Here is a 12819-nt window from a genome sequence, read left to right as displayed (position 1 = left end):
TTAGGCCCCTTGATTGATGAATGTAAGCTGTATGCTTGCTCTTTAGAAAGACACAGAGACATGCTTTTTGTATGTTGGAAGATAGAATTTGATGCTAAGATGATGTAGTAAATGAGGTCAATGTATGTAGATGCATGTTCTTTGTTTGCTTGCATTTGGAGACTATAAAAGAGAAAGTCTGCACCTATATCATTGCTCTGGTGCTTTTGGACAGAACTCCTCACCAGAGTCCCAGCTGGAAATAAAATCCGTGCTTTTGAGACCTCCGGCCCTCTCTTTGTCTCTTTTCCTGAAACCTTCTCCCTGCCATTGCAGGGCGACTTAGGAGGTGCTGAACAGGCCACACTCTGGCACCATGAGATGCAAATCCAACCTTAAGAGATGGGGCTACACAGTGGAGTCTGCAACATGTGAGTGTGGAAGAGAGCAAACCACAGATCACTTACTACAATGTGGCCTGAGCCCTGCCACATGCACAATGGAGGACATTCTCACGGCGACACCAGAGGCGCTCCAAGTGGCCAGCTTCTGGTCAAACGACATTCGGTATATAACTTTGTTTGTGGTTTTTCTATACATTATAGCTGTATACTCAGTTCGCTTCTGACAAGATAAATAAATAAATTAGGTACATATTTCCACCTCACTTTCCTCTCTCAAACAACACCTTTTTGGGCTGAAGCTACAAGAATAGGAAGACATTATGAGGGGCAGGGGGGAAGTTCCCCAACTTCACCCCATTTCCCAGGAAAGAGCAAGCATTGAGAAAGAAAAGAACCACTTCCCGTTGTTCAAAAGTGCTTTATTTTCTTCAAAAGAGCATTTGATTGACTTCATAGTGACAAGTTTTCTTTAGAGTCACAACCGACGGTTCCTAGGATTCACTTCTTGGTGGAAAACTAGAGCTCTCCAAGTGCAACTTCAAAGTACCACCCTTGAAACCTAGATAGATAGATAGATAGATAGATAGATAGATAGATAGGAAAGAGAGAGAGGATGGATAGACGGATGGATAGCTCGATCAATTGAATGATCAATACATAGATAGATAGATAGATAGATAGATAGATAGATAGATGATAGGAGAGAGAGAGAGAGGGTGGATAGATGGATGGATGGATAGGAGATAATAAATGATAGATAGTTGTAGATGAGAAAGAGAGGCACAACAGATAGCAGATAAATAGATAAGAACAAGAGAGATAATAGATGATAGATAGATGTAGATGGGAAACACAGAGAAAGAGGCATGATCAATAGATGATAGATGAGAGCAAGAGATGACAGAGAGAGAGAGAGATACAGGAGAGCGAGAGAACTGCTAAATAGATATAGAGAAAAAGGTGAGAGATGATGTATAGATAGATAAATAGATAGAGGAGGGAAATAGAGAATGGATACATAAATAAAGATGAGCGATGACATAGATGATAGATTAGGGTGGATTAAGATGGATTTATAGATGGATGGATAGATGGATAGATAGATAGGAGAGATAGAGAGATTGATAGAGAAGGGAGAGAGAATTGATAAACAGAGAAAGAAATGAGGAAAGATAGATAGATAGGATGATAGATGAGAGAGATGATAGATAGACAGATGAACAGAGAAGAGAGAGAGAATTGATAAATATAGAGAAAGAAATGAAAAATAGATAGATAGATAGATAGATAGATAGATAGATAGATAGATGGATGGAGGGATAGATGGATGGATTGAGGGAGGGAGGGAGGGAGAGAGAATTGATAGAGATGAGAGACAAAAGAGATAGATAGATAGATAGATAGATAGATAGATAGATAGATAGATAGATAGATAGATGAAAATGATAAATATATAGATGATAGATATATAGATAATAGATATATAGAGATATATAGAGATAGATAGATAGATAGATAGATAGATAGATAGAGGAAGGAGAGAGAGAATTGATAGAGAAGTGGAGATGAGAGACAACAGATAGATAGATAGATAGATAGATAGATAGATAGATAGATAGATAGATAGATAGAGGAAGGAGAGAGAGAATTGATAGAGAAGTGGAGATGAGAGACAACAGATAGATAGATAGATAGATAGATAGATAGATAGATAGATAGATAGATAGAGGAAGGAGAGAGAGAATTGATAGAGAAGTGGAGATGAGACAACAGATAGATAGATAGATAGATAGATAGATAGATAGATAGATAGATAGATAGAGAGATAGAGAGATAGAGAGATAGACAGGAAGGAAGGAAGGAAGGAAGGAAGGAAGGAAGGAAGGAAGGAAGGAAGGAAGGAAAGAAAGGATAGAGAAATAGCTATATAAAGAGATCGAGAGATAAATGTTAATGTGGCATCCAAGAGCATTAATTCTCCAGGTGCTCTCACGTATGAACTGGAAACAGATTTATTTATCGTGTCAGGAGCAAACCAAACAGTTGTATTGCATTTTTAACAAACATACAAAACACAAAGTTTCCAAGCTTGGTAGTTGACCAGTGACCGGCGCCTCCGCCTGTCCAGCTAGCCCTTCAATTCCATCTCGCAGATCCAGTAGAAAGAGCGGGAGCAGTGGTTGTCATTCCAGGCGCCGTCCGAGGTTAGGTGGACGCAGTCTTCGCCGCCACCGAGGTTGTGGCCGTACCAGTGGTCCGGCTGGTTTGGTTGCCAGTCACTGGACACCGAGGAAAGCAAGAGGAAAGTCCCCAATGGGTGTTTGTTTTTGCAGAATCAAAGGGAGAAAGGTATAGATCAGGTATTAGTAAACTTGGACCCTCCCTCCAGGGGTTGTGGACTCCAACTCCCATCATTCCTAACTACCTCAGGCCCCTTCCTTTTCCCCCTCAGCCGCTTAAGCGGATGGATGGATGGATAGATGGATGGATGGATGGATGGATGGATGGATGGATAGATAGATGGAAGGATAGATGGATGGATGGATAGACGGATGGATAGAAGGATGGATAGATGGATGGATAGATGGATGGATAGATGGATAGATAGATAGATAGATAGATAGATAGATAGATAGATAGAGGGATGGATGGATGGATGGATGGATGGATGGATGGATGGATAGATGGATGGATGGATAGATGGATGGAGGGATGAATGGAGGGATGGATGGAGAGATGGATGGAGGGATGGATGGAGGGATGAATGGATAGATGGATGGATAGATGGATGGATAGATGGATGGATAGATGGATGGATAGATGGATGGATAGATGGATGGATAGATGGATGGATAGATGGATGGATGGATGGATAGATGGAAGGATAGATGGATGGGTGGATAGATGGATGGATAGATGGATGGATGGATAGATGGATGGATGGAAGGATAGATGGAAGGGGCCTGAGGCGGTTAGGAATGGTGGGAGTTGGAGTCCATAACCCCTGGAGGGAGGGCCCAAGTTTGCCCATGCTTAGTGTAGATAAGCCCAATTCAACTCACTCTCTATTAAGCGTATAGGACGAGCCGTCCACCCATTTCCAGTCTCCGGTGACATCTGTCAATCCAATCCAAGTCGAACTGCTCCTCCGTTGATATATAAACCTCTAAAATGGATCCAAAACAAGTTAATATGATCTATAGAGCCATACCATCCCCCTTTCAAGGCAAGGAATTCTGACCAAGCTCAGCCCGCTCACCTTCTCCTCGGGCGAGTTGAAGATCAACAGGTGTGAATTCTTCCTTTCGCAGTTGCGCTTGGCGTTCTCCCAAGATAACGTCCCAGAAGACATCCAGTAACAGCTCTCCTGAAACTGCAGCCAGTTTTTGGGGCAGCAGCCACTCCTGGTGCCTATGGAAAGGGCACAAAATAGCCAGAGAACCACAGAATCCTATGGAAGGGACCCCCAAAGGGCATCCAGTCTGACCCCATTTCTGTCTGGCGGAGGGACACAATCCAAGCCCTCCTGACAGACCATCCGTAGCATTATATAACCTTATGGAAGGGACCCCCAAAGGGTATCCAGTCTGACCCCATTTCTACCTGGCAGAGAGACACAATCAAAGCCCTCCTGACAGACCATCCATAGCATTATATAACCTTATGGAAGGGACCCCCAAAGGGCATCCAGTCTGACCCCATTTCTGTCGGCAGAGACACACCATCCATAGCATTATATAACCTTATGGAAGGGACCCCCAAATGGCATCCAGTCTGACCCCATTTCTGTCTGGCAGAGAGACACCATCCATAGCATTATATAATCCTATGGAAGGGACCCCCGAAGGACATCCAGTCTAACCCCATTTCTGCCTGGCAGAGAGACGCAATACAAGCCCTCCTGACAGACCATAGCATTATGTAATCTTATGGAAGGGACTCCCAAAGGGCATCCAGTCTGACCCTCTTCTTCTAGACAGGAAGACACAATCAAAGCCCACCCAGCAGATGGCCATTCAGCCTCTGCTTGAAAACTTCTAAAGAAGGAGACTCTGTCGGACTGTGGACCCTAGTGTTGGAAGGAACCCTCAAAGGTCATCTAGTCTGACCTCAGAGATCAAATCTATTTGAGGGAACATTTGTTTTACCATTGCTTTTCATTTCGACCAGAGCACAATGAAAAGATTTCGAGTCTTGCTGCAAAGTGTCCAGCTGTTCTTCGAATATTTTATTGGCTAGGAAGGAAAGAATGTGGAAGGCTTGTCAACGTTCAGTATCTACTATTATTACCATTACAAAATTTGTTGTATACACACACACACACACACACATTACATACACACACATAGATGCATATATATATATTACTTATCTGGAATGTCAAAATTTGAAATGCACCATAATTGTCCACCTTCGAGGCTGAGAGAGTGGCACCTTTGCTTTCAGATAGCAATGCATGCAAAATTTACTTCATGTACATTTAAAAATATTGTGTACAAAGTGATCATCAGGCAATGTGTGTGTGTGTGTGTGTGTGTATCTCTCAAAGAGAAATCTATATAAATAAAAATATAATGTTCGTTTGTGGGATTAACATAACTCAAAAACCACTGGGCAAATTGACACAAAATTTGGACACAAGACACCTAATAGTCCAATGAGTGTCCATCACCCCTAACACACACACACACACAAAACCCCAGTGGAACAAACTTAAAAACCCAAAAATACACCACATATACATATACACATACAATCATATAGATATACACATGCACACATTCATACACAAACACACACATATATATGCACAAACACACACAAATATACACATATATACATATACACATGCACACACAAATATACATATATACACACATATATACACACATATACACATACGATCATATACACATACACATGCACACATTCATACACAAACACACACATATATATATGCACAAACACACACAAATATACACATATATACATATACACATGCACACACAAATATACATATATACACACGTATACATATATACATACAATCATATACATATACACATATTCATACACAAACACACATATATATGCACAAACACACACAAATATACAAATATATACATATACACATACACACAAAAATATACATATATACACACGTATACATATATACATACAATCATATACATATACACATATTCATACACAAACACACATATATATGCACAAACACACACAAATATACAAATATATACATATACACATACACACAAAAATATACATATATACACACATATACATATACACATACAATCATATACATATACACATATTCATACACAAACACACATATATATATATGCACAAACACACACAAATATACAAATATATACATATACACATGCACACAAAAATATACATATATACACACATATACATATACAATCATATACATATACACATGCACACATTCATACACAAACACACATATATATATACACAAACACACACAAATATACACATACATACACACATATATACATATACACATGCACAGACAAATATACATATATACACACATATACATATACACATACATACACACATATATACACACAAATATGCATATAGGCAAGTGCACACATATACCCAATATGCATGTACTCACACACACACACACACACATATATATATATATATGCAAACACACACATATATGCACACACAAAACACATATACACCGACTGGGCCACAGCAACGCGTGGCAGGGGACGGCTAGTATATAATAATAATGTTATGTATCAAATAATAAAAATAATAACAATAATAGCAATATAATAATAATAATAATAATAATAATAATAATATGTTTGGACTTGGGTCCCATCTGCTAGGATGCATCTACACTGCGGAATTAATGCAATTTGACACCACTTCAGTGCTATGGAATCCTAGGAACTGAAGTTTACAGTCATTGGCAGAGAAGACTAAAGACCTTGTAAAACTACAAGGATTCTGGTGCCATGGCAGTTCAAGTGGAGTCAAAACTGTATTAACTCTCCAGTGCAGATGTATCCTAGGATTCCGGCAAAAGCGTTTAGCTTCTATCTATATCTTTCGAACTTTACTTCTCTTTGGAAAGACAAGTACGGTAACTTATCGCTCCAACGACTGGCTGTTTGGCCGCTCACCTTTCTTCATCTTCTCATTACGATCCGTCAGAATCTTCTCCAGCGATTTCAGCTTCCATCCTGTGCTGTTTCCTGGAATTGGCAATGCAAGTGGACGATGGGATAGCAAGTCATGGGCTCCCAAAGAACACACAACTCAACTCTCTTCTTGGGGTGCATCCACACTGCAGAATTAATGCAGATTTGACACCACTTTTATTGCCAGGGCTCTGTGATATGGAATCTTAGGAGTTGTAGTTTGCTCAGGCACCAAAACCTGCAAATCCTAGGATTCCATTGCAGTGAGGCAGGGCAGTTTAAATGGTGTCAAAACTGCAATAATTCTACAGTGTAGATGCGCCCTAGGAGTTGTCTGGAAAATTCAAAAGGGACTTTTGCATCCCATAATGCATTGCTTACTCTTGTTACGAAGGCCATTTAGTCCTGTCCAAACTGTCTGGTTGAAGCTTTTGATGGCTTCCATGGCCCCCCATTTCTCTGAATTGAGCTGGACTCCTGGAGAAGAAGAAGAAAGAGAGAAAGGAAGACTCGGATTCCCACCTGGCACACCCTTGCACACTCATGCACATTCATGTAAACCTTTGCACTCACACTTGCTGTGCTTCCAAGTACTTGAACTGCCCTGGCTCCATGATATGGAATCCTGGCAGTTATAGTTTGGAGAGGGCACAAGCACTCTTGGGCAGAGAAGGTGAAAAAATTAGAGAAACTACAACTCCCAGTATTGCAGAGTCATGGCAAACTACATCAATTCGTCTAGGCAAATGAGAGAGAGAAAGATTATAGATAGAGATGATTTATAGATAGAGATGATAGACAGATGATAGAGACGCAAATATATGATAGATAGATAGATAGAGATGATAGAGATGATAGATAGAGATGATAGATAGATAGATAGATAGATAGATAGATAGAGATGATAGATAGATAGATAGATAGATAGATAGATAGATAGATAGAAATGATAGATAGATAGATAGATAGATAGAGATGATAGATAGATAGATAGAGATGATAGATAGATAGAAATGATAGATAGATAGAGATAAATAGATAGATAGGAATGGTAGATATATAGATAGTGATAGAGATCGATGATAGATAGATAGATGATTGATAGAGATGATAGATAGATAGATAGATAGATAGAGATGATAGATAGAGATAAATAGATAGGAATGGTAGATATATAGATAGAGATAGAGATAGATGATAGATAGATAGATGATTGATAGAGATGATAGATAGATAGATAGAGATGATAGATAGAGATGATAAATAGAGATAAATAAATAGGAATGGTAGATATATAGATAGAGATAGAGATAGATGATAGATAGATAGATAGATAGATAGATAGATAGAGATGATAGATAGAGATGATAAATAGAGATAAATAGATAGATAGGAATGGTAGATATATAGATAGAGATAGATGATAGATAGATAGATGATTGATAGAGATGATAGATAGATAGATAGATAGATAGATAGAGATGATAGATAGAGATGATAAATAGAGATAAATAGATAGATAGGAATGGTAGATATATAGATAGAGATAGAAATAGATGATTGATAGATAGATGATTGATAGAGATGATAGATAGATAGATAGATAGATAGATAGAGATGATAGATAGAGATGATAAATAGAGATAAATAGATAGATAGGAATGGTAGATATATAGATAGAGATAGAAATAGATGATAGATAGATAGATGATTGATAGAGATGATAGATAGATAGATAGATAGATAGATAGATAGAGATGATAAATAGAGATAAATAGATAGATAGGAATGGTAGATATATAGATAGAGATAGAAATAGATGATTGATAGATAGATGATTGATAGAGATGATAGATAGATAGATAGATAGATAGATAGATAGATAGATAGATAGAGATGATAGATAGAGATGATAAATAGAGATAAATAGATAGATAGGAATGGTAGATATATAGATAGAGATAGAGATAGATGATAGATAGATAGATGATTGAGAGAGATGATAGATAGATAGATAGACAGATAGATAGATAGATAGATAGATAGATAGATAGATAGAGATGATAGATAGAGATGATAAATAGAGATAAATAAATAGATAGGAATGGTAGATATACAGATAGAGATAGATGATAGATAGATGATTGATAGAGATGATAGATAGATAGATAGATAGATAGAGATGATAGATAGAGATGATAGATAGATAGAGATGATAGATAGATAGATAGATAGATAGATAGAGATACATAGATAGGGATGATAAATATATAGAGATAGATGATAGACAGATACATAGAGATACATGGATAGAATTATAGATGATAAACAGATAGATGATAGATAGATAGATAGATAGATAGAGACAGATTCTAGATAGATAGATAGATAGATAGATAGATAGACAGAAATAGACAGAGATGAAAGCGACAGATGCTAGATAGATCCAACAGACAGACAGTAAATAAGACAGATAATAAGTAGATCTATAGACCCATTTTAGACAGACAGACACACACAGCTGATGACAGATAGATAATACACAGATAGATGATGGATAGTTAGAACAGACAACTGACAGATTAGATAGATAGATAGATAGATAGATAGATAGATATGATTGATATATATATATACAAATAGATATATAGAGATTATAGATAGAGAAAAATAGATAGATAGGGATGATTGATAGATAGATAGATAGATAGCATTAATTCCACAGTGAAGATGCACCCTGAGAATAGAGGTGAACTTGCAAACCCCTTCTGCTCACGTGGCCCATTCCATGGAACAGCAGCAGCAGCAGCAGATGATGGGATGTGTAATCCCTTCCTTGGTCTCATTCACCCACCTTGGAAACCGAGGGCGACCACGGAAAGGGTGAGGATGGAACAGGCGGCCATCAGGGCCAGGACCAGGCGGCTGGTGGGGCAGACACGGCGCCAGGAGGACTGGGTCAGCGGAGGTGCTGCAAGCGGGGCAAGGCGAGAAAGGCGTGTTATCTCGACCATCCGAAATCCCATCAATCCCAGGAGGGTTGGACCAGATGACCTTCAGGGATCCCTTCCAGTATGAAAACGACAGCACCTCTTTTACCTTTCCAGGAGGATGGCCCACTTTCATCTCCTTCCTCCAAGGACCGGAGGTCTTGGTAATCTGCAGCCGTTGAAGGCTGATCGTCCAAAGCGGGTGAACTAGGCGCGGAAAAGCAGAAGAAAGATTGGATGGCATCTATATTGGAGACTTAATGCAGTTTGACCCCACTTCAGCTACCATGGTTCAATGCTGTGGAGTCATAAGAATTGAAAGTCTGATTTGGCACTCTTTGACAGAGAAAGCATAAGACAGGCATGGGCCAACTTTGGTCCTCGCTCCAGGTGTTTTGGACTTCAAAACACCTGGATGGCCCAAGTTTGTCCATGCCTGCCATAAAACCTTGTGGAACTACAACTCACCAGCTATTAGGAATTGTGGGAGTTGAAATCCAAAACCCTGGAAGGCTCAAGTTTGCCCATACCTGGCATAAGACCTTGTGGAACTACGACTCACAGGCTGTTAGGAATTGTGGGAGTTGAAATCCAAAACACCTGGAGGGCCCAAGTTTGTCCATGCCTGGCATAAGACCTTGTGGAACTACAACTCACCGACTATTAGGAATTGTGGGAGTTGAAATCCAAAACCCTGGAAGGCTCATGTTTGCCCATGCCTGGCATAAGACCTTGTGAAACTACAACTCACTGGCTGTTAGGAATTGTGGGAGTTGAAATCCAAAACACCTGGAGGGCCCAAGTTTGTCCATGCCTGGCATAAGACCTTGTGAAACTACAACTCACTGGCTGTTAGGAATTGTGGGAGTTGAAGTCCAAAACACCTGGAGGGCCCAGGTTTGCCCATACCTGGCATAAGACCTTGTGGAACTTCAACTCACTGGCTGTTGGGAATTGTGGGAGTTGAAATCCAAAACACCTGGAAGGCCCAAGTTTGCCCATACTGGATGTAAATGCATTAGGAATTGTGGGAGTTGAAGTCAAAAACATCTAGAGGGCCCAAGTTTGCCCATGCCTGGTGTAAATGCATTAGGAATTGTGGGAGTTGTAGTCGAAAACACCTGGAGGGCCCAAGTTTGCCCATGCCTGGTGTAAATACATTAGGAATTGTGGGAGTCGTAGTCCAAAACACCTGGAGGGCCCAAGTTTGCCCATACCTGATGTAAATGCATTAGGAATTGTGGGAGTCGTAGTCGAAAACACCTGGAGGGCCCAAGTTTGCCCATACCTGGTGTAAATGCATTAGGAATTGTGGGAGTCGTAGTCAAAAACACCTGGAAGGCCCAAGTTTGCCCATACCTGGTGTAAATGCATTAGGAATTGTGGAAGTTGTAGTTGAAAACACCTGGAGGGCCTAAGTGTAACCATAACCAATGTAAATGCTTTAGGAATTGTGGGAGTTGTAGTCGAAAACACCTGAAGGGCCCAAGTTTGCCCATGCCTAGCATAAGACCTTGTGGAACTACAACTCACCGGCTGTTAGGAATTGTGGGAGTTGAAGTCCAAAACACTGGAGGGCCCAAGTTTGCCCATGCCAGGAATAAGACCTTGTGGAACTACAATTCACCAGCTGTTAGGAATTGCGGGAGTTTAAGTCAAAAACACCTGGAGGGCCCAAGTTTGCCCATGCCAGGCAGAAGACCTTGTGGAACTACAATTCACCAGCTGTTAGGAATTGCAGGAGTTTAAGTCAAAAACACCTGGAGGGCCAAAGTTTGCCCATGCCTGGCATAAGACCTTATGGAACTACAACCCCCAGGATTCCATAGCAAGCAACAGGGAAGATTAAAGTGGGACCAATCTGTATTAAACCATCTACGCAGATGCACCAGACCCAACATGCTGGCTGGTTCTTCCCAATTTGGTGGGCTACTTACTTTACCCCAATCCCCCAAGTCGGTGGGCTACTTACTTTACAACTGAGGTTGCCATTTTGCAGTGTGGCTTGACCCTTCTGTCTGAATCCTGTCGTCCGGCAACACCGCAATGTCAGCGCTCGGGTCCTTCCACCGTCCAGAGGGCAAAGTTTAGCAGAATCGATTTCTCAACCCGGGTTCATTCCCTGGGGCCTCCCTCGCAGGGCTGTTGGGAAGGGACTGCAAAGACAGGAAGGCATCACAGTGAGAGCAGCGTAAGAAGGAAACAGGTGGGGAATACTCCTTCTTACCCTGCACAAACTTTATTTTTGTGAGTCGGCATCATCCGTAGACTCCTCCAAGGTCATGTGGCCGGCATGACTGCATGGAGCACAGTTACCTTACATTAAATCCAGTCATGTCCGAAGAGCCAGTGTTGTCCGTAGACTCCTCCAAGGTCATGTGGCCAGCATGACTGCATGGAGCGCCCTTACCTTCCTGCCAAGGTGGAGCACAGTTACCTTACATTAAATCCAGTCATGTCCGAAGAGCCAGCGTTGTCCGTAGACTCCTCCAAGGTCATGTGGCCAGCATGACTGCATGGAGCGCCCTTACCTTCCCGCCAAGGTGGAGCACAGTTACCTTACATTAAATCCAGTCATGTCCGAAGAGCCAGCGTTGTCCATAGACTCCTCCAAGGTCATGTGGCCAGCATGACTGCATGGAGCGCCCTTACCTTCCCGCCAAGGTAGTACCTACTGATCTACTCACATTTGCATGTTTTCAAACTACTGGGCTGGCAGAAGCTGGGGCTAACAGCAGGAGCTCACCCTGCTCCCCAGATTGGAACCACCAACCTTTCGGTCAGCAAGTTCAGCAGCTAACCCACTGTGCCACTGGGGGCTTCGTAATAATACTAATATGAGTTATAGTAATAATAATTATATAATTTAATTATATTATATTATTAATAATAGTATAGAATCATAGAATGAAAGAGTTGGAAGAGACCTCCTGGGCCATCCAGTCCAACCCCATTGTGCCAAGAAGCAGGAATATTGCATTCAAATCACCTCTGACAGATGGTTAATAGTAGTAATAATAATACTTTATTATTATTATCTCTTCCCGAAGGGACTCTGGACAGCTTCCCCAGATAACAATGGCAAACCTTCAATGCCACGTGCAATGGCAAAAATAGAAATAAAGCAGAAACAAGCAAACAAGTAAATAATAGGTTGTTGTTGGTTTTTTTCGGGCTATATGGCCATGTTCTAGAGGCATTCTCTCCTGACGTTTCGCCTGCATCTATGGCAAG

At 40.7% G+C, this 12819-nt stretch overlaps 1 protein-coding gene across 1 annotated transcript in view; it reads right to left on the bottom strand.

Moving 5' to 3' along the window:
* Window positions 1-785: 785 nt before the first annotated feature.
* The window catches only part of LOC132777557 (asialoglycoprotein receptor 1-like), a 29692-nt gene continuing 17658 nt past the window's right edge, over window positions 786-12819 (bottom strand). The window contains exons 2-10 of the mRNA XM_060779910.2: window positions 11558-11741; window positions 9695-9792; window positions 9450-9566; window positions 6977-7072; window positions 6578-6649; window positions 4532-4618; window positions 3643-3794; window positions 3446-3549; window positions 786-2662 (exon numbers count right to left, since the gene is read on the bottom strand). Coding sequence (XP_060635893.2) covers window positions 2512-2662; window positions 3446-3549; window positions 3643-3794; window positions 4532-4618; window positions 6578-6649; window positions 6977-7072; window positions 9450-9566; window positions 9695-9792; window positions 11558-11577 — 897 coding nt within the window. The 5' untranslated portion in view covers window positions 11578-11741 and the 3' untranslated portion in view covers window positions 786-2511. The remainder of the gene's footprint in view (window positions 2663-3445; window positions 3550-3642; window positions 3795-4531; window positions 4619-6577; window positions 6650-6976; window positions 7073-9449; window positions 9567-9694; window positions 9793-11557; window positions 11742-12819) is intronic.

The sequence above is a fragment of the Anolis sagrei genome, chromosome 6 (genome assembly GCF_037176765.1).
Source record: "Anolis sagrei isolate rAnoSag1 chromosome 6, rAnoSag1.mat, whole genome shotgun sequence".
Taxonomy (NCBI): Eukaryota; Metazoa; Chordata; class Lepidosauria; order Squamata; family Dactyloidae; genus Anolis; species Anolis sagrei.
This window is presented reverse-complemented; position numbering and strand designations above follow the sequence as displayed.